Below are 22,800 nucleotides of genomic sequence, written 5' to 3' on the forward strand. Positions count from 1 at the left end.
TCGTTAAGCTCAGGATTTTAATTCCTAGGGGGTTTAATTTGAAAAAATAAGGCAAATTTACGATCAACATAACAGCATGTGCGGGTTCTTGTACAGAAGGGTGCAGGTTGCCTACAGCTGCGTTCAATTTAAACTTCCAGATAATGGGATTTAACAAATGCAGTACTATGGATCCAAGCCTTTAGCAGCTCTCTGCTTTATTAATAGCCCTACGCTCTCAGTCAGACCGAGGCTATGCTGTTAACTGCCGCGCTATTTCACATTGATGGCACCTATAATATCAACTCAACAATGCATGTTCTACAACTACATCTACTGCTACCAGTACGACTACTACAGTGCATGCATTTAGTTCAGTCCCACAGATACATACACTCTAAGAACAGGCAAGGGGAGATGTGAAATGTTTTACGGGACGACAGGTGTTTTATTTTTTAAGTAAGGGAAATTAATAAAAACATCAAAAGAAAGAAAGTGTACAAAAAAATAGAGACATTTCTCAAGAGTTGATATGAGTCGTTTCTTGAACCGTTTCGTCTGAACAAGCAAAAAACATGCAACCAGCTGCTACTAACAAGAAGCTGGACACTGAGAGAGGATTAATAGGTGTGGACAAACCTTCCCGCTGAGAGCGCTCAGAAGAGTGTTTGAGAGGAGGTGTGCACGTCCGAGTGTAAGAGAGGCCGGAAAGTATGCCTCAGAGACACCCTCTCTCACAGCAGCCCCAACCAAGCAAGAGAGAAAACAACAAAACATAACTGCTCACACTCACCATCAAGGTCAGTAGCTTGCGTTACTAGATTCGTTATACTGGCAAGTGTAAAGTACAGTAAGGGGTTGTTGGGGCGCGGGGCTCAAAGCCGGCAGAGGCGCCCGAGGTCCGGCCGTGCCGGGGGCCGACCCACCGCCATCGGACCACCACGGCTCACCTGGACAGCCAGGCACTGAGCTTATGGCCTTAGTGCTTTTGTGTCCGGTCATCGGGGAGGAAGGGCTGGTGGCAACGGGTTGGAAACTGGAACAATCTCAGACTTGTCAACGAACCAAAAGGGAAGGCACAAAAACCCTCCCCTGCCAATTTTGCGCTGGCTCGCTTTCCTTCCGAATTCATCCCCCCATGTCAAATGTAAGGTAAAAATGACCCCACGGTAATGTTTAGAAAAAATGCGTTTACGAGACAAAAATGTTTTACACGCAAAGAATGTCAGGTGGATTGAAAAGAAACGTGACGCTGATAGTGAAGTTGTCTTAGGAGGAGCTTGCAGCACTCAGACTTTTATGTTTGCTCATGGCTTGGGTCCAATTAATTAAAAAAAATAATTAAAAAAAAATACAAGAATCATCTGCCACGGCCCTGCCAATGGGAACGGAGACCGAGAGCCCTCGGCCATCACCTCCCCGTGGGGACACGGCTGGGACAAGAACGGGATTTGGGGCTGATACTGAGCATGAGCAGAGGGAAACATCCCTTTTTGCTGACTGCAGGAGATAGCTGCTGTGACAGAAAAGAGAACTTGTCTGACTTAGCGAGGCAAATTGGTGGCTGCATCCTCACAAAAGGGAGAGGGAAGTGAAGGGTAGACAGCACGTGTGGCACAGCCCCTGTGCCATGTAACTGCCCCACTGCCCAACAATGAGCGGGGTGCCCCCAAGGATAAAGGGTCACCACCAGAGCCAATGGAGCTTGGAAATGAGAAGGCTGCAGTCTCCTCGGGAGACCATGAGGCTGAGCAGTGGGGCCAGGGCGTGCGGCCGGGGGATGTAGTGACGTGCTGCCCACGGAGGGGCAGTGGCCATGGGGCAGGGCAGTGGCAAGGACACCACACTCTGGGCTTCGGGCACGTGTGAAGGAGGGATGTGCAAATTTGAAAGGGAAAAAGAAAAATCCAACCGAAAAGAAGAAAAACCCCAACCGATTTTCTTGTGAAGAATCGGGCTGGTACGCTGTATCACAAGACTGATGGCACTCTACTGCTCCTGGATACAATTCACTACCATGGCTGGATGGAAGTGAGGATGTCCGTTCCGAAAGCTGTCTTTGGATGGCGATGACTACGTGACACACGCTGTGCCCGGAGCAGGGCTGGCTGTGCCTCGCAGGCTGCGACAGACCCATCTCCCTCCTGCAAGTCTTGGGGCTGGGGGGGGAATCTCCTGATTGGGTTTTGGGGTTTTGCCATTTTTGTGCACGCGGGCAATTTTGAGGCTTGAGAGACTTTTCCAAACACCATACTGCTCTTTAAACTTGCCAGAAAGGGTGTTGTTAATTTCGGGTTAGATTTAGTTTTGTATTGCAAGTTCAAATAAAAAACGGAAAAAACAAAACAAAACAGAAAACCCAACAGAAGAAAAACCAAAAAACACTCAAATTAAAGACAAATGATTTTCAGGCACAGAATCGATCAATGCTCAGTTCAGTTGTAATGGGCACCAAAAGCACTCCGATTAAAAAAAATAGTAATTATCAGGGAAGCAACGTTAATCCAGCCAAACCCTCTGTGCCTTGCTAAGGGGCAACTCACCAGGTCTGTTTGTACGTAAAACAAAACCTGAAGGGCAAAACATGAGGAGAAGGCAGAAACAATGAAGTCTGTTTTCCTGAAATCATATGCAAAATCATTCCCTTTTTTGCCTTATTATTTTTTTTTGAAAACTTTTGTTTCCCTCGGTTAAGGGGCAGCGGGAGGAGCAGGGAGATTGGGGTCCCCACAACCAGTCTGGCAAGTCACCCCTTAGGCGCTCTCTACATGCCACAAAATGGAACTGGTACAGATAATCCTTTGTAGCCTGCAAGCAGTGCCAGTTTGCATGGAACGGAGTTCTCCTGGTGTCTTGCTTTGGCCTCCATGGCATCAGGCTCACCCTTCAGGGCCCGCGCCCCCTTCCTGACCCCGTACGTGGCGGTTTGGTCGGTTCTTTCTTGGAAGAGCCCGGTTCACTCACCGGCACCGCCAGGAAAATCACCGAGAACCCCCACGTCAGGACTGCATCATGGGTGAGCTGCGAGCGGCCTCCAGCGCCGCGGCCTCAGCCCGGCACGGCACCCAGCAGCCGTCCCTGTGCCGGGGAGGCCGTGCCCAGCGCTGCCCCAACCCGGCCCTGCGTGGGCACCCGTGGGATGGGGGCAGGCTGGGGGGGCTGGGCTGCCCGCAGAGCAGCTCGCTCATGAGTGCACTGAACGCTCCATGACCTCAGCAAAGCGCTAATTCGCACATTTATCTGAATTTAAAGCCCAAAGTCATAACGGTAATTGGCAATGATTGATTTATTTCCCTTAAGGGGAAAGAAATACACAAGTGTTCGGGAGGACAGGAAGAAAAGCTTTGGCGTTTCCATGAGAAGAGTCCGGCTGTGCCGCAGGGAACGGTGCACGGCCGTGGGAGCAGAGCCCACGCTGCAGCACGGCCCCGGAGCTCGTCTTCCATGAGAAACGAAAGCTTTCTTTCACAAAACCACAATTTCTTTTTTCATTTTTTCCTTTCTTTTTCTCTTTTTTTTTTTTTTGGTGTCCTTTATAATCTCGAATTTAAACCAAAGAAACCAACGTAATAAAGGAATAAATAAAGAAACAAATCAGAATATCTACCCTGGTTTTTGGCAGTTCTGATGCCAATCTCCTGCAAGGTGCTCCAGGCCCGTGGCCTCTGCTTGTAGTTTGGGGTTGGGGTTTATTTATTTTTTGATTTATCTTTTCGGATCGATTGGTTTCGGATCCCCAGGATAAGCGTGAGGAAAATCAGAGAAATGATGGAGAGCTGCAGCCACACAGAATACCGACAGAGCTTTTACCTGACCCTGCACTCTGAGGGTTTGCTCTTCCACGGGCCCCCCTACCTGATCCTCTTGCTGCCGCCACGGCTGCCGCTGCTACTGGTCCGTAGGCCGCTGCCGGAAAACCTGGCCGTGGAGAAAAGGAGAAGGGTAAAGAAAGAAGCCGGCGGCACCGCGCGTCTCTGGGGGCATCTCCCAGCACAGTGCTGGCACACGGCTCCTGGGCACGGCGCTGAGGGAGGAGAGTGCCAGGGATGACCTGGCAGGGCCACCTGCGGCCCACAGCGGATGTCCCCTCCAGCAGTCACGGCCGGGCCGTGCACCCAGGGGTGGCTGCGTGTCGGTCCCTGCTTATCTGCAAGTGGTAATAACGTGCCGACCTACAGACAGAGCAGTGATGGAAGACGGGGGAAGGGTCGCGTGTCTAGATCGCAGGTTTGCTGGGATCAAGCGGAAAAAACTCACTGGAATGTAATTCAAAAAAGAAAGAAAAAAGCTTTTGAAAGCAAAACAGCAGCAGATCAAGGAGCTCTACGGCGCACACCCTGCTAGAGGGGGGCTGCGCATGAGTAGAACGCTGCTAGCAAGATTTCAGATGCGGTTTCTTTACTTAGTTAATATTAAAAGATTCGCCAGAGGTGTTGACTTTCAATACATATTTTAAGAGGGCAATGGCAAGGCCCAAGCCATCAACAGGAACCCCAAATACCCTCTGCTGCCACGCCAACAAAGCACTCGGAGTGCTCCACCCAGAGCTCCTGCTGTCGGCCAGGACAGCCACAGGGGCAACCTCTGCCTCAGCACTGCACTCAGCAGCTCCACATCTCGGACCACAGCTGCTTTGCGGTGCTGAAGAACCACAGAAAAACAACTGAGACAGCAGAGAAGAGAGCAGCAAGCCAGAGAAAGAGCCAGAGCAACCCGCAGACTACGAGCCTGCTACCACTACCATCCTAGCTATGGGGAGTCTACCAGGGACACGAGCAGAGAGCAGCTAGGCTAGGGTCACGTAAGGCTACTTAAAACATTGATTAAAGAAAAGGACATACTTGCATTTAAATATGGCAATAGGGCTGTTGGGGGGAAAAGAGAAAGTCCAGGTAAATGTATATACAGAGGTATCCCAGACAGCTGCTCCCTGCACACAGAGCCCGTGCACAGCACAGCAAACCCTGCTATCTAACACCAATGTGAGCTGCTCGTTATGTTGATGAACTGCTATGATCTCCGAGGAGTTGGATACAGGGGGAAGCACGTTCACGTCACAGGATGCTACACCAGAGTGCTAAATTCATTCGGCTGGGGAACCCTGCTCACCCCCCCCCCCCCCCCCCAGCACATGGTAGAGCAGCTGCAGTAACGTGGAACAAGATAACTTTGCTGTTAGAGAGCTAAACCAGCACTCAGCCAACATGGGAAACACCTGCAGGATGAGTGCGGAGCTCTGGGGCTGTTTCTGAGCAGGGTCATGCTCAGGCTGAACGCTGAGCTGGGAACACACGGGATGGAGCAGAGCTCACAGCCTCCCCCTGCCCGCCACAGAGCACGTCCTGCTGCCTTGTCCTTAGCAGTGCCCATCACACCCCCGTGTGATGCTCAGGACCAGCTGCCCACCAGCACACCCGTCACCCGGGGGCTCTAAACCACCCGCAGGGGATCAGCGGAGCTGCGGATTTCCCAGGGAATCAAATGCCTCTGCCAAAACCAATCTAATACCCTTCAAATCACCACACGTCTCCCGAAAACAGCATAAAGAACGGGGCTGCAAAGTTTGTTTCTCTTGTTCAGCTGCCAGGGACTCTCAGTATCTGTTTGAAATGCAGGACAAAAAGTTTCGCCATGCAAAAGGAGAATGAAATAACAAGGGTGGAGAAGGCTGTCCACAGAAAGAGCCCGAACAAAGCATCTATTATGGCGATCCAGAGTTCACTGCGGACAGATGTGTGAAAAATTAATCCCTCCTCCCTGAAAGAAAGCAGTTCTCCCAACTGTGAGAGAAAGCCTCTGCAGCAGAGGCACTGCACAGCTCCATGCAATGGGGCCGCTCGGGACGGCTGCGTGGGGCTGCACAGGTGGGAGATGGGAGCAGACTGATTATCCGTACCAAAAACCCGCGTACCAATACACACAGACGGGCTCCACCACTGGAGGATCCCTAAATCAATCCAAGATGCTGAAAGTAATCAATCCCGCTCACCGAAATTACACTTGCCAGGCACTGCATTCATCAGCTCCTTCAGCTGAAAACAAATTTCCCACTCATCACAGTGCTGAGCACATTAATGCTGTCTAAGAACGGAGCCAACCCACTTCTTGTTCTTATGCAGCTCTTTGTCCCCATGGCTCTCTGCAGTGACACGGTCTCCATTTCACAGATGGGATAAAACGAAGCACAAGGAGCAAAGTCGCTTGGGGAAAGCTATTTGGGAGCACTGTGCTGCTTTCTGTGCCCCCAAAGGACCATGGCTGCTGCACAGCCTCCCTCAGGTCCCACTGGCACCTTGGGGTGAGGATGCCTGTCTGTTCCCAGCAGCCACAGCCCCATTTCCCTGGGCCTGAGTTTGGCCCATGGCACTTCACCACACACTGCTCTCCTGCAGCTCTGTAGCTCCATGGGAAATGGAAAGCAGTGGAAGGAGAGCTCTTCTCATTATCATGTTTGTGTGAGGGGCTCCAGGTCTGCAGAAAAGATCCCTGCTCTCCTTTGCGAGTCCTCTGCATATAATTGTCTACAGAAAACAAGATAGCAAAGCTGTTCAAAAGGCCCAAAGTGCCCACTTCAGGTACTATAATTAGAAAGTATTTTACAATAAATGTTTTCCGTGGGCTTGCACACTGACCAGGAAAGCCCTGAGGATTCACAGCAATTTCATGCTCTCTTATTGCTCAGAATGAGCCAAAGCTAGTGTTTGGAGTTCAATTTTTCACAGATACATTTTTCTGCTTCCTGCACCAACAGTTTCCCTTTAAATGCCAAAGCAGCCCTGCGTGGGGGGGCACGGACACATCTGTTTCCAGAAGCCTTGCCCTACAGTCACAGCTTGAGGCAGCGGCCACCTCCATGTCACTGCTTTCTCCAGCACAGAAACAAGTTGGGGAGCACAAGATTGGTGGCAGGACAGGAGCTCAGCAGGCAGCATGCAGCTGATGGGGCAACCCGACATTGCTTTGGGCTCTGCCTCACTCAGCCCTGAAGAACATGTGATTCTGCACTGCAGGAAAACACAGACAAGAGCAACCATGCACCCCAAAGTCACAAAGACCAAGATATCCTTTTTTTTTTTTCCATCAATAAATACCATGCAAACACTTTTCTCTGCTTCCTACTGGCTAAAGCACGTGGGCACACGAGGTGGCATGGCAAGACTTGAGCAGTAAGCACGTGTGGCCTCAGCATCAGACTTCAAAAAACCACCATAATCACAGAATGACAGAAAGGTTGGAGTTGGATGGGACCTCCAAAGTCCATCAGGTCCCACTGCCCAGGGGTGACACCCACAGCTCCATCAGTGCTCAGAGCCCCAGCCCCCTGCCCTGGCTGCGTGCAGGGATGGGGCAGCCCCAGCTCTCTGAGCAGCCTGCTCCACCATAAAGAACTTCTTATGTCCAATGGGATCTCCCCTCCTGCAGTTTGGCCCCTTGGCCTGTCACAACGGACCCTGGGATGCGTGCTGGGAGCTCCACTGATCTCCTGGGAAAAAAGCACCAAGTTGCCAAAGCAGAAGTGTGTGCAGGTGGAGGAGAGGGGAAGCGACGCCGTCCTTTCACGCAGCGTTACCGGCGGCTTTGATCAGCGCAGGAGTGTGGCACGAGGCTCACAGCTGTCACTTCAGATGCGCTCTCGCCTGCATTATTCTTTCCATTAGGCAGTGTTATCCTCTTTGTCAGATCTTCAGGCTCCATTTCAAAAGTATCAGACACGCAACCATGAAGCAGAAGAGCCCGCTGCCTTTTTTGGGAGGCAGGCAGGCGTGGGCCCAATTTGCCGGACACAAACGCAGCCTTTAACGGTAAGCACACACGAGGGAAAGCTCCATCCCAAAACAATCCCTTTATGCTTCAAACTTTCATCTTTCAGTTCTCCCTCTCCCCCTCCTCCCCCTTTCTACAAGGAGCAAAAATGAGAAAGAAAACGCAGCTGCCGTGTCGTGCTTTAGATGAACAGCAACTGCTCACCATTGGAGGAATGCACCTAAAGACATCAAACTTTGTCTGAGCTCGCTGAAAGGTCGGGATTGCACCCGAGCACTCACAACCTGCTGCTGTGCTTTAGGGGCAATTAGCTCTCCTGGATCTGACTGCAGACCCGCAGAGCTCTCCCACAGCAGCACGGAGCTGCCTAAGCTTCCCTTCAACTCCACTAACACTTCGAGCATCCCCAGCCCTGCGCAGAATGATCCTGACAGCCCCATTAAGTGTTTCCCTTTGTCTTTATATGCTGTGGTACATCAAGCTTATTAAAATCTATTTCAGCAGGTCAGAAAATTAGCGAACTTCAGATCCAGCACATCATGCATAATGGAAACCTCATTAGCAGCCCACTGTTATTCCAGGCACAGCCGTGTGCTGCTTGGAATGTACGGTGTGCTGCAAGACGTGGGGAACACTCAGCATCTGTGTCACACTGCAATGCTCCGCGTCCGGATGTGTGCTCGCAGATGGGTGTTGTTATGAGCAAGTATTTCTGCTCTGGAATGACACCACCACCGTAACATCCAAGTATAGTTCATTCAAAACTTGGTGCTGCCACCCCACGTACGGGGAACGATCCATTTTTCAGCTGTTCACCACTCTCAGGCCATGGTTTTTAAAATGAGAATGATGCACTTTTGCCCAGTAATTACTTCACGCATCGCTGAGGCAAAGCCTTGTTTGTCTCCAAATTATCGTCCTGTGTCATTTCAAGTGTAATAACCCTTCCGCAGTTACATCGCTGCGCAGAAAAATGGGAAAGTTCTCAAAGGCAAATGGCTCATTCCCAGTGAAGTATTTATTAAAAAACAAAAGAGAAAACCCCCAAAGTCAAAGCAAAAGGTGGTAGCTGCCTTAGCCTATTCTCCTCCAAGTCTGCTCCAGTCCTTAAGGCATGCACTCTGCTCCTCAGCCACGTCCTACAAACAACACACCTCCCACTGCCCAACGCTTCGACTCAGTATGTAATCCTCCCTAATTTCCTATCTGGTAAAACAGAGGGAATTATGAGCTTCAGGTGAAAGCAGCTGATGTGCATGAAAGAGAATCTCAGCTAAATCGCTTCCTAAAAGCAAGTAATTCTCCTTAGTACTAAGCTGATTGCCCCACTGAAAGCATTTCTCATTCTAAAGCCCAGAGCCAAACGCTCACCACCGATGTCCAATCAACAAGGTCTCTGGAAGAGGAAGGCTGGCAGTGGAGACCCCTGTGAGCTGCCCAGACCCCGGCCCAGCAGTGCTGAACCATCACCTGCTGCTAGCAAAGAGGGCAGGGTGGGGGAAGAGCATCACAGCATGTGTTTAAAGTTCAGCAAAGCGGTGCTGATTTGCTTCAGGCCTCGTTTTGATGCTACAGAAAATGAGCTGTTTTGTTTAAACAGCTTGCTTAAATTTTTATGAATGATCTAAACTATCTGGATAAGTATTATTAAAAGACAGATCCCAGGCTATGAACAAACATATAAAAAGAGCCCGTGCCTGGAAGCTGGAAGAATCAGTGCAGAAGGGAGGCAGAGAGAAAAAAAGAAGATGAGGCTCTGCATGCCATGCGGGGATCCCCGGAGCAGAAGCCACTCCAAGACATCATACCACGGCCACGTGGCCAATGCAGCCCTGCAGCTCTGGGCTGGAGGTACTGCCACCGTGCAGCTCAGGATCCACGTCACAAAATGGGCCCTCAGAGCAGCCCTGCGGGGCCAGCAGTGCCAGGAGGAGAACCTGGAGGCGACCGAGCGCTTCAGAACAAGCGAGGAACCCCATCACTAAACACCACTGAAAAACATTCACGTTGCAATGGTATCCTGCTTCATGGAGGACCACCTCTATGAGCTCTCTGTCCCAGTTTCTAACAGCCTTACAGGTACAAATTGGGCCTCCATCCTCCGCAGGTCCGTGCAGGGAGCTGCAGTGCTCTGTGCAGCCGGGGCACGCAGAACTCCTCAGCAGAACGGCTCTTCCAGATCGCATCACCTTCTCCATGGGGTGATCTCTGTTTTGTCCCACACGTTCTGCTTGAGTTATGAAACTGCCGTAATAATTCCCGTTTCCTGGTCGCTGCTCACCACACAGTCACATAGGAGCAGCAGGCTGCGATGCTGCCTCCTTCCTTCCTTCCTCCTCATCCCCCTTAGGACCCCTTGTTCTCAGGGCCATGGCTGTGGGTATTTACAGCCCAGCTCTTGCACAGGTTGGTGAGCAGCTGGGAACAGACACAGCAGGCTCCTGAAGTCAGCACTCAGGGTGCTCCTTCTGCACAGGCACTGACTAAGAATGGAAAAGGCTCAGGAAGGACCTGGCAAGCTTTGGTCCTTCTGATGAGCCCTCTGGGGAAACATTACCAGCAGGGGCACGCAGCACAGAGCCCTCTTAGCACCCTGCTGGACCACGGACCAGGATCAGCAGATCTTCCTGACAGCATCCCCTCGAACTCGACACCGGGATATTATTTGAAGGGGTGGGACAAATAAGAGGTGTGAACTTCTACAAAGCATTTCTGTGCAACACAAAAAAAAAAATACAACTCATATGAGGCAAAGCTGCCAAAGCTCTGCTTGGACTCAGACAACAGCTCTAGGCAGCGTTTTTGACTTCATCCAAACAAAACCCTTATCATATAAGCAGAACTTGAAGGAGTACCTTCTGGCTGGGAGTGCACAGGCTTTGCTACATTCATTTCTCTGTTTGTTGGCTGCTCTTTCAGCTGCTCCTCACTGCAGGGATGAGGCTGCACCAGCAACTCCTCAGCCTGTCCTTTGCCAAGTGGAGAAACCCAAATTCTTAATTTTTAGACCTGGTCAAGTCCGCAGCCCTTGTCTTCAATGATGGAGACAGAACTGTGAGTTCTGGAGAGCGACAGTTAAGGTGATCCTAGCAGATTTCAAATGCATTTTGTGAACCATGTGACACCATGCAGGTGCAGCAATGTGTTTGAGGTGAACAAAAGCATGCAGCACAGGGATGATGGCAGCAGACTTTAAGCTGTTAAGAAAAGGTCAAAGGAGTGAGAGCAGTTCCAGTTTTGTTCAGCATCTCTCACTGTCACAAGGCTTCACTAACTGAACAGACTATTCCAAGTGTTTTTTGCATCGCCCCCTCCTATCCTGCATCTGCCAGTAACTTGTCTTCCTTAATGTTGGGTTTGATCACTGAATTATCATGTCTAGACAAACATGTTCCCATTATTAAATATTATACAAGCCTACAACTTGTGAAACAGTGCCTTACAAGAGTATTTTTGAATTTTTTGAACGAGTCTCCCAGCTGAGCTGCACCCAGCACCGTGCCAGGCAACGCTTTGGCCACCCTCATTTCCTCCCAGTCCCACTGCATCTCCCTTAGATTACTTACAAAGGAGTGGGGAACCAAGAGACCTGCAGGAGCAAAGCCAGCTCACAGCTTTGTTGCACTGCTGAATGTCCTAAATACCAGGAGGAGGTGAGGAAGGAAGCTGCCCTTTCTTTAAGCCACTATACAAAACAAGCCTTGAATGTGTCATTACCATAATCATTACTTTTGCCTCTGGTACCAGCTCCTTTTCTTGGCCCAGAAAGCAGTTACCAGACCTAACAGGTGAGCATCACAAGCAACATCCATCGAAGAACACCATACTACCCAAAAATCAATGGCTGACAAGTGAGCAGTGTGCAAATGCTATCAGGAAAGAAACTAAACTACACGCTGTATGTTAGCAGAACGATGGCTTGGTTTGAAATGCTCTCATAATAACGAGAAGTCCCTCACATTGCATGTTTCCAGCACCAGCACAGCAGGAGCACGACCCAAGACCGGGCTCTGGGCTATGCAGACTACAGAGTACGGATACTAACGAGTAAGCGTGCTTTCCAGGAGCTCAGGAAAGCTTGTGATAATATCTGGCTTTCCCACCTCTTTTCACATACAAACGTTTTAATGAGCTTTAACAAACACACAAGCAAACAAACCCGCAAGTAAAAAAAAGCATTTAAATTCCTGAGCTGAAGGCTTCTAAGCATCTCCGACATCCCCACTGCCTGGGCAGCAATGGCAGAGTCACAGCAACAGCCACAGCGATGGAGACACCGCACTCTGCTGCTCCAGCATGGGACTTTCTGCCACAACACCTCTCTAAAGTGACACATCCCCCCATCAGCCCTTCCATTTCCAAACAGCAGAAAGAGATTCCTGCCCACCCGTGCTGGAGGGCTTCTACCACACCTACGGTCTGGTGCTTAAACCCACCTTGGTCACTGCTGGGAATGCAACTTTACGGGTAGGCACCGCTCTCCCCCCAGCTACGAGTGTGCTGTCATCTGCTTTTGTTTTAATTTTTGCTGTCAACACACCTCATACGTAACCATTCGTCTGCAGGCTCTTCCAACAGTGGCTCACACGCTGGGAGTGGTGGTGGTGTCACTCTTTTATTAAGTTGTCATTGGTACTGGTTATTTGGTGCATCCAAAGCAAAATATTAGATCTGCAAGCTAAGAGAGCAGCAACACAGCACATCCGTTGTAAACAATTTATTATTATTTTCTACCTCAGTCACTTACAGGAAAAAAAGTCATAAAAAAGAGGAAAAAAAAAAAGAAAAAAAAGAAAAGCACAGATGGACTATTTACAAAAAAATGGGAAAATTCACAATAGCCGAAATGTTTGCAAATCATGCACACTGAGACAAGTTCACAAAAGCAAAGCAATTCATAGCAAAAAAAACCCAAACAAAATCATAAGAAGCCATACAGATTAAAAAAGCTATCGCCTGCAGGAAAGTAAAAAGGAAACTAACCAATCGTTACATCAAGCATCTTTAATGAAATGAACAGCACGGCCGTGTATCGCAGAGCCTCTGACACCGACATTTCAAACAAGTGGATTAACAAACATTAAAATGCATTACAGTTCTACTGTAAGCATGCAATTTACTTCTCACAAACTTACAAAGCGGGTAGAAATGATTAAAAAAAAAAGACATGCTGTGCTGTTTCTACCCAAACCAGCAGAATCTGGACTCGTTAAAGCAGAGCCAATGGACAGCAGCAGGTGACAGGTTTGCAGTTCTGGCATTTGGGTGGAGATGGAGAGGCACAGCGCAGCTGAAGCCAGCAAGGTGAAAGCCCCTCCTGCCCGGATTTAAGCACTTTGCCCACAATTTGCAAGCGAAGTCTGCAAGTAAAAGTGACTGCAGGAGGAGGCGAGATGGCATTAGGGAATGGCACTGAGGGGGTGGGACGCTGCAGCTCAGTGGTGGCCACGCAGAGGCCACAGAGCCCAACCTCACGGCTGCAGCGGCCCCGGGCACAGCCACGGGATGGGACATGGGTGGGTGCTGCAGTGTGAGAAGCACTCACTGGGGATAATTCAACCCCACCTCGTTGGGACCCCAGCAAGGGGAGACGGCGGCCTCACTCCGCCGCAGCTTTGATTTGTGCTGCTGCTGAACATCTCCACACACAGCAGCAGCAGCTCTCCGTGGATGGCTGTGAGGCCCAACCTTCATTTTTGCTCCCCGGGCAGAACTGTGCTTAAGAAGTTTGTGAGAAGTCATGCCTTCATAACGCCCCTCTCCCCATCCCTGTGAGTTACATTCCAAGTGGGCATTAAAAACTCATAACAAAGCAGAGGGAAAAAAAAATAATAAAAACAGAAAAATAATAAAAAGCAAACTCAAAGCAGTAAGGATATGGAGCCTTTAAAAAAATAAAAATAAAGTAAAAAGTCCATTCAATCAAACCAGCCAGCAAGAGCAGCAATTTCTCAGTGGACATTGATATTAACAGGGACCACCCAGGCTTTGTCTGTCTCTCTCTCATTAGCACTGTAGTAAACCCCGATTAATTTGTTATGCATCTTTAAGAACTAGTTGATAAAAATTATGTCTTGTGAAATCGGCAAATAGTCTGCAAAGTGAAATAAGAACAGAAATTAATAGATTAAACTGAAAAGATAAGTCCCAGAAATTAAAAAAAAAAGACACAGGAAGGGAATGATTGTAATAAAAAAATACAAAAAAAAAAAAAAAAAAGGCTACGTGCTGAGTTATAGAGGCCTAGAGGAAAAAATAATGAGATGGGAGAAGATAGAGCAGTTGGCAGTGCCTGTGTGTGCCACACTGTGGGGCCTGGCAGATGTCAGACCCCCCATCCACGCTGCCCGTGTCCCACCCGAGGCTCCACGTCCCACCCAGGGCCCTGTGCTCCGACCTCACACCGCAGCACCCAGTGCCCCACGCACTCTCCCAGCTCCGCACAGCTGACACCGCACGCTGCCTGACCCCCAGCACAGCAGCAGTCCCCGCGCTGCCCAAACTTTCAGGACAGCACACGTCAGGATAGGGTACGTCAGGATGACTGGAGCCCAACACACTTCCACGTTCAACTGCCAGACACGCTTGTTTTAGTTATGTTTATAATTAAACCACCTGAGCTGTGCTGGTTTTCACCATTTAACCCACTGAGGTCAAATCTCTGCCTTTGCACACACCAGCCACCACAGACCCCCTGTGAGCCCACCCTGCTGCTGGGGGGTACACAGGTGCCAGCACCACCACCCCATCCACCCCAGCACCACGCTCCTCTGTTTGCTATTGTGCAAAGGGCAGCAGCACGGGGGGGGGAGGAACAGACACACAAGCTTAACATAGAGCTGCTGTATCTGCAAAGTTCAGCAACAGAGGAAAAAAAAATCTAACACCAGCTTCCCTTGATGCTACTCATCCTGCAAACACCAGTTCTGCATGGCAAGGACATCACTGATCCTATGGATGTTAATAACACGCATCCATTCCGGGGCAACACTCCATCCTACTGATGCCACGGCCATACCTGTGCCCAAGGCACAGCCAAGCCCTGCTCCTTGTCCTCCATCCCACCCCAGATCACCCCGATGAGTGCTCATGAATTTAACCTGCTGCTGCTGCAGTATGGGGGGGCTTGCTCTCAGTAAGCACCGACACAGCAGCTGTAACTCAGCGCACAGCACTGACCACAGCAGCCCCAGCTCTGCCTAGCAGATGTCCCTGAGAAGCACTACAGTGAAGAAAAAAGGGCTCTTGGCCCCGACAGCAGCACCCACGGACCTGGGAGGGGAGCACAGCACACAGCCAGAGCCCGGAGAGGGGAGAGAACAGTGTGGGACACTGGGAAGGACACAGCGGGCACCGAAGGAGAGAGTGATGTCGGAGAGCAGAGCTGCCCTCCTGCTGGATGTGAGCTTACTGCCACGCAGGGCGCGTGTGCAAGGCTGTGTGTGCAAGGCTGTGCGTGCCCGTGTGTGTGTGCCTGGGCACAGAGCTGTGGCACACGGAAGGAAGAACCCATCGGAGGGAGCTGACAGCCCTGAAATCAGCTCTGCTGCTTCGCGTTTTAACTTAAATTTTGTTTTCAAATAACCAGTACCAATTCACACGTTAATAAAGATGTGTTAAAAATATGTACTTGTATGGATGTATTTTAATCATAAAAAAACTCGTTCTGTGAGATGCTCCCTGCAGACTTGCCTGCCTCAACCTGCAGCTACGGATTGGAAGGAAAAAAAAAAGAGAAAGGAAAAAACTAAAGAAGGAAAGAAGGGAAAAAGAAGTGAATCTACAATGAAACGTACGTACCTGGAAACTGATAGCTGTAACTTGGGGCGAATCCAGGATATCCTCGGCCGTATGTCGCGACAAAATTCGGGTAACCTTGATCACAGAAACATAAAAATAAATACATAAACAAAAAAGTAAATCACAGAGAGAAAACGTTTTAGGATTAATAAAGGCTTTCTGGTTATAAACCTAATGCCAAATAACACCAAGGAGGGGCGAAGCTTCATTTCACGGGGAATACGCAGAAATGAGATTTATTCTGCTCATGTGAAATGCAGGGAAGGTTTCATTATCGTCGGGAATAGAACCATCCAGAGATGGAGGGCTGCTGATCACCTGCCTCGCACCAGCGCTGTCACTGCCGTAATTAACATGCACTTCGGTGCCTGCAGCCCAAGGACTGTGCATACTTGTTAGCTGGAAGAGTAAATGCCAAATGCTAAGGCTAAACACATAACACAGGTTTGCCCTGACATTTGGAGAGCTTACAATGAATGTACTTTGCTTCACAGCTATTGACAGTTGGAGATTAAGGTAGTAGTAATTCTTTATCCCAGGAGTGTGAAGGACAACAGTTAACACATCAAAGAGTCGGAGGAGCCGCGGCAACGAGCCAGAGTCAAAGGCTTTTAATTTTTCAGGAAAGCAAAACCCAGAGATGAGAACCGCTTCCTAAAGGGATCGCTCAGAAGCGTGTGTCCAACCACAGACAGCTTTTGAAGTCATATTATGAGAAAAATACCATTAGAGACCACTTTGCTAATGAAAACCGAGGAGGAAACGCGTGAAGGAGCAGCAGCGGCCACGTGAACGCAGCAGGCGGAGGGCACGAGTGACACAGCCGGCAGGGCCACGGCCTCGCACCCGCGCACGGTGCAGAGCAGGCCACGAGGTTCAGAAGCTGCTCATCCTCAGCATTCCCTGCTCAGTGCTACGGACAGTGGTCCTCTTTTGAGACTCCCAACACGCCAAGCACTACACAACGTTCCTGTGTGCACCAGGCATCAAGTGCTCCACCAAGACTCCTCCGGCCTTCAGCAAAGGCCCCTCCAGACCAAGGCCCATCTGCAGACGATCGCTGCTGCTCCACCTGAAGCCAAAGGTGTGCTGCAGGGAGGCGGGCAGCGCAGGAGGCCGGGCATCCCCGCAGATACTACACCCCACAGCAATTCTTCTGCCTCCGATATGATTTATACATCCGTATAATGTACTATTAATCATCATCCAAGCCTGGAAGATAAAAACGCTCGGATGGATCCTGTTGAGGGGATTAGGCAGTGCCGGGGGAAGCAGCCCACAGCCACAGGACAGCACTTTGGCTTTCCAAGGTACGGCCACTCTGCTCAGCCCACACATTTATTTCACAGCTCAGCAGCTGGATTCCCTTAGAAATTCATCACTTCTGTCACTAAATCAGATCTTTCAGAGTCAAGCTTTACAAAACTTCTTTCCTTTTTCCCTCCGAGAAAAACCAAACCCAAAACAAACCAACCCACTACAAACGGATTGCTCGCCAAGCGAGCAGCAGCACCCTGAGCTCGCTGAGCTGCCCTGCTGCAGCCCTGCTCTCCCTCTGAGGCACTGGGGCTGCCCGGGGGGGTCTCGGCTGCTCCCCGGCGCTCAGCACTCTCTAGGTCAGACAGATGGAATCATAAATTTACAATACAACATTACTTCAATTTTCCTCTTCATTTACTGCTGCAGTGCTCCGCTCTGCTCTAACGAGTCGAAGCCCGATCCGTGCAGGGGAAATGGGCTGGCTGAATATCAATAGCACATTAACACCAGGGCCCGTGTGGCTGCTCCATCAAGCCAAATTATGGCCACGCTGACCTACCCACCATTACCTTGATCCCATGATGCCATACTCACCCTATGTTGGACAGTGAACAGATTATTTGCTTCAGCACTGCTAGTGAGCAACCCAACTTATTATCCCTTGCTGTAACCCAAGAACTCACCCAAGTTTTGCCCATGTTGCCTCCACTCAAGCAAGACCACAAAGCTCCAACAAAGCACACTGAGAACACCCAAATCCTTGACCCACAGCATCACTCCAGGTGCAGCACGCTGACCTTTGCACTTAGTTTACATGAAGGCTCCACAACACCACTGAAGTCAATGGTAAAGGCCAGTCACTACAGGCCTTCCATGTTTAGAGGATGTGATCCAGGATGGACAAACCTCACAGCTAACGTGTGGATACAAGGAGCACACACTTTACGACCTGGGGACTTCTGCTTTCACCCTTAATTTCAGAACTATGGTCAGTGCAAGAAAATGATCATCTCCGCCTGTGAGAGTTTCTCCCATGGTCCATGAAAGCAGATCTGACCCAGTGCAGGGGCAGCAGCTCCAGAGGTGCTGCAGACAGCTCGTGCCCAACACAGGGCTCTCTTCCCCAGCCCTGGTACACAGGTGGCTGCTGCTCTATCAAACAGAGCCTGATGGAAAAAAGGAATGACTTTCTTTGAAGGGCACAGGCTTCTTTTATGCATGAGTTCAGCCTACCTCGCCTGAATGTGTGCAGTAATGTAGAGCCCCGGTCTGCCTGGCATGATGATATAAGCAGCCTGGCAGAGACTTCCTGAAATTTGGTGTTCCTATCAGACATTATTTCAGCAGTCTCAGAGCATAAACCTCATGGGCTGTGCCCTATCTTTAGAGGGGTTACTTTAATATTAACACCAGCAAGCCCAAGGTACCCATCACTAAACAAAGCGGGTGCTGCAGTGCAACTGCCCCTGGTGCCCCCCAGGAGCACATGGCAGCAATGCATCCCAGACACAGAACTGCTGCCCATGGGAGGGAAGAGGAATAGAGCCCACCTGCTCTTTTCTTCGCCCCTCTTTACTCTTTTTTTATTTTATTTTATTTTTTTGAGAGCAGACAGAAGCAGGTAACACAGCAGCATCCACACAGCCCCTGCTGGAGGGGCTCCAAAGGCAACGAGTTTAACCAGGACCAGCAGAGAGGTGGAGGCTCCTGGAGCCTGAGAGCTCACACTGCACCCCCCAGCCCTTGGCCAACCAACCACACGTGCAGTGCCCACCGAGGGGCACAGTGCTGCTCACTGTGGCACACGAGCTGCCCTGCTGCAGCCAGGTGGGCTGCCAGGGAGAGATCACTGAACTGAACACACTCCAGCCCACTCTTTATGCAGAGTGGCTAATTAATGCTCCTGGCCTCCCCCGAGGACGCGTGCTTCCCATCAGCAGACAGCGACTGAGACAGCCCAGGAGCAGTCCTGGCAGAAGGCTCAGCCTGCCTGCACTCTCTCAGTCAAAAAACCCTTTCAGAAGAACACTTTAATTTTGTTCCAATCAACCAAATCATCACAGAAGCGGCTGCCTGTGCACCTTTAGACCCCGGCTGCTGCAGGCTCCTCAGGGAGGCTATGATTAATGAAAAAGACCAACTTCCTTAATAGCTTTGGAGGGAGTCACTCTCCACTCCTCCCTTTGGGTTGTCTTGTGCGTTCGCTCCTCTGATTTCCTGCTCTGCCTGTGAAAGGCATCTGGAGAAGGTGACCTTGGACAAGGGCTCCTGGAAACAGGTACAACAGCATTCTAAGAGCAGCTCCCATCCACTCTGTCTCACTCCACTCAAACAACTACAGCAAGGAGAGGAGTAAGTCTGCCACCAGCCTCATGGGATCTTAGCAAAGCACTCCACTGCTTCAAACTTCCCTGGCAGCTCACTGTGTGATGGGTTAATTACACCCTTCCCATGCTGGGATGGGGCAGGATGGGGCTCTCCATCAGGGCTCAGTATCCCCTGGGGCAGCCTCTGGGAAGGGGCTCAGAACGGCCACCTCCATCACAGACTGCAGCTCCATGCATCGTTACTTAACACGGTGTGCCGTAGCAAGCAGGAGATGAAGAAACCACCAGTGTGAGTAGATAATGAAGCATCTGGTCTTCAGCACAAATCAATCAGTGACACTGAGCAACCCACTCTGGCTTGAAATCCAATAAGCACACTGAGGGCCACGCTGCGAGGAGCACTGGGCAGCCAACCCAGTGCAGCAGGTGACCACATGCAACCCAGCAGCAAGTCATCCATGGCAGATGATCCACACGCTGAGGACTCCTTTGGTGCTTCTTCAAACCTGAAGTCATCTTCCTCCCAAGAGGCAGCCAGCACTCCCACTGCACCAGAGGGCTGTGCTTTGTGTTCAGGTCCCTGGCACAGAGTCCAGCTGCAGAACTCCTCCCAGCATCTCCCCCTCATCCAGCAGAGGGGCCAGTGTCACAGTGCCCACCCCCAGACTGTGCCAGCCCAGCAAGGAGCACTCACCTCCCCTTCTGTGTGGTGCTGCCGGCAGTCCGGAAAGAAGCGGCTGAAAGCACAGCTTTCATGGGAACCAAACCCTCTGCCCTGACAGCAGCCCAGTGCACAGGCCCTGCTCCACTGGAGAGGATAAGTGAGCACTCTCCTGCCCCGCTCCAGCAGCCCCACCATCCTGGCAGAAGCTGGAGAGCACCCATGAAGGGCCATGGAGAGGGACTGTGGGCTGAGATGGGGTATTTCTGCCCAGGGACACCCCCAGCTGCCCCCCTTGTGCCTCATGGCCTCAGTGTGTGACAAGGGAAGGTCCAGCAACACACGGTGGGAAATACATAGGTTTTACAAAAGGACACTGGCAATGGATTAGTGGCGTTTTGCAAATCTGAGGACAGAACACCAAGGGGTTGTCAGGCTGTATAGAAAGAAGAACTATCCAGGCAGAAACAAATGAGAAGCAATTATAACCAAATAGACCTCATGCACAAATAGAATTTTGCCATTAAATATCATTTATCCCATTTAATTAGTATTTTCTGGACACAATACTCTGTACTAAAATACCATTCCATCTCCTTGAAACTCGTAATTATTGTTGTGACCTGTGCTGCTACGCGTCCCCCTGCTTTCCCCACCTTGCATGCCATTTAACAGCCAGCAAGATTTTCAATTATCTATGCCCAACTGTCAAAGATACCTTTAAAAGAAGGGGAATAATGTGTGACTCAATTCCTCTAAAAAAAGGGGAGAGATCATTTTTAGCCAGAATGAACACACCGCATCTTTCATCATCCTATTTTTGCGAGGAAGAGTAAAACGGGCTATTTAAAACACCCATTTAAATGCAAATTCCCCTATTCCAGGAAGGGGGGAGTTGATCACTTCCCACCCACCCCCGTTTGAGGTGTGCACCCACACAGGCACTGAGGAACGGGGGGAGCACACTTACCCAACATCCCCATCCCCAGCATAAAAGCGTCCATGGTGTACGGCAGTCCGCGCGCCCTTCCTCTCGTCCCTGGTGGAAACATCACTTCTTTAGGTTGTGCTTTCTTACATTCTACCTATTGAGCAGAAACATGTACAAATGAGATGCAAATGAATGCCGTGGAAATGTCAAACTCAGAACTGATCTACTGATTTATTTTTAGTGTTTTCCTGCCCCCGCCGCCTCCCCCTCGAAGATGAACTTTCCAGACATATGAACGGATTTAGAAGAGCACACGTGCGTTTCTCTGAGCACACCCAGCGCCGTGGGGATGACAAAATGCTGACTGAAGAAGTTGCTGTGGTCCCGGAAGGAAAACCCACACTGTGCTTCCTCCCCGTGACACTTTGCGGGCGCAGAACGGATGGAGGGAAGTCCTCAGCACAGCTCCATTACAATCGATAGCACACAGCGACTCCCGGTGACCATTACAAAAAGGTCCTTTTAAAACGGGAATAAAGAATCAATATTTCTGCCCAGCAGAAAATTTCTGTAAACCCTATTAATAAACGATCTACATCCTTTCACTTCCAGTTACTTCCGCTGCCTCCGAGTCCCTCTGTGCCACAACAGTCACCTCCATCTGCTCCTCCCCAGCCCCCACGGCAGCCCACTCTGAGGCACAGTGCGTAGGGTGCTGGGCACCCAGGGGTGCCACTTTCTTCGGGACGGGCTGCAGCCAGCCCACGTCCCCACAGCCCCTCTGGCAGCAGTGGGTGAGCGGTGATGGCAGCAGACAGACCTGGGGCTGCTGGATAACGTGGCTGAGCATCTCAGTTCCTAATAGCCCTATCAGTGGCTTTGTGTTCATTGTCTTATGAAAACCCACCGCCTGTTTCTAGGCAACCTGATCAGCGAAAATTTCAGGTTTATACAATTTTCATTTAGGTAACATGAAGGTTAACTGACTGTAATGGCAGTATTTTAAACAAAACCACCTACTCCTCCCCTTTCTGCTGCAAATCTCACACAGATCATATTTACGTTGCTTGCTTGCAACACGCCCCAGTGCCACAACGCTCAGATTCTGCCACCGTTGTCAGAACGGGCACTTCTCACAAGCTGCCTGAATCCAGGGAAGGCTGCAGAAAAATGCCTCGAGTTCTCCTTCAGCACCTCCCTGCCAAGGAGTGCTCGGGTCCTTAAAGAGCTGAGGGGAAGGGCTGTGAGGGACGGAGCAGTCAGCCCACCCCAGCACGCTGTGCAATGGAAAGCCCTACGGGGCACAGCGGGTGCTGGGAGCTTGGTATTGAGGTGAGGACAGAAGGAAAAGGGAGGGAAAATCTCTCCACAAGGGAATTCACACGGCCCCATGGCAGCAACATGCCATGGCTTCACCTCAAGGAGCCACCCTGGCAATGTCCTGCCAACCACTCCTCGTCACACCGTTAAGCGGAGTCATTAAACAGGAACGTGCCCATCTAATTCCTCCGGCCAAACTGCAGCGGGGCGACCAGCAGAGGTGCACCACCTCATTTCTCAGTGCATCCTTTGGGTCCACCACCACTCATAGTGTCACAGAGGCATTGGTTACACCTCACAGTCGCTCTCGCTGCAAATATTCAGAATGATGAAAACAATCTAGCCTGGCTCGACGGACAATTAATGGGAAAATGAAGTTTGGATTAGCACCGTTAGAAACAATAACCCAGTAATTAGCTTCTGCAACCACAAAACAGCCTACTGCTGCTCCCTGAAAGACTGACTGGCTTAATTTACGATTTTCACAGCCCACGAGGATATAAAGGGAACGGTACTGAGCTGCAAAGAAGTTTTAACTCTGATTTAAATGGGAAGAGTCACCAATAGACATGAGAAATAATCCCTGAGCCTTGTAAACAAACACACCCCATACCAAGGGCAGAAATGCTAGCAACTGCCCAGCAGAGATGACTCCTATTGGGGATGGGTGATGCGCAGAACCGGGATGAGGAGGGCTGCTCAGGTTGGGGACAGCACACCCGCAGAGCACCATGGGGACACCAGAGCCCAGGGCAGGC

General features: G+C 50.4%; 1 protein-coding gene and 1 long non-coding RNA gene across 14 annotated transcripts in view; one reads left to right on the forward strand and one right to left on the reverse strand.

The window, feature by feature from the left end:
• The window catches only part of LOC136045915 (uncharacterized), a 44,929-nt gene extending 38,603 nt beyond the window's left edge, over positions 1 to 6,326 (forward strand). The window contains exon 3 of the long non-coding RNA XR_010621935.1: positions 6,311 to 6,326. This is a non-coding gene — a long non-coding RNA (uncharacterized LOC136045915). The remainder of the gene's footprint in view (positions 1 to 6,310) is intronic.
• MSI2 (musashi RNA binding protein 2) overlaps positions 1 to 22,800 on the reverse strand; it is a 173,163-nt gene that overhangs the window by 15,893 nt on the left and 134,470 nt on the right. For 4 of the 13 annotated variants that reach the window (XM_065732124.1, XM_065732120.1, XM_065732119.1 and 1 more), the window contains 3 exons: positions 20,762 to 20,876; positions 15,544 to 15,618; positions 3,790 to 3,897 (listed from right to left, as the gene is read on the reverse strand). In XM_065732124.1, coding sequence (XP_065588196.1) covers positions 3,790 to 3,897; positions 15,544 to 15,618; positions 20,762 to 20,876 — 298 coding nt within the window. Of the gene's footprint in view, positions 1 to 618; positions 711 to 2,522; positions 2,550 to 3,789; positions 3,898 to 13,473; positions 13,838 to 15,543; positions 15,619 to 20,761; positions 20,877 to 22,800 lie in introns of those variants that run through there. The other 9 variants (XM_065732126.1, XM_065732125.1, XM_065732127.1 and 6 more) reach the window with 5 other exon arrangements.

The sequence above is a fragment of the Cyrtonyx montezumae genome, unplaced genomic scaffold, assembly GCF_038088225.1.
Source record: "Cyrtonyx montezumae isolate F1298 unplaced genomic scaffold, pur_monq_1.0 scaffold_15, whole genome shotgun sequence".
NCBI lineage: Eukaryota > Metazoa > Chordata > Aves > Galliformes > Odontophoridae > Cyrtonyx > Cyrtonyx montezumae.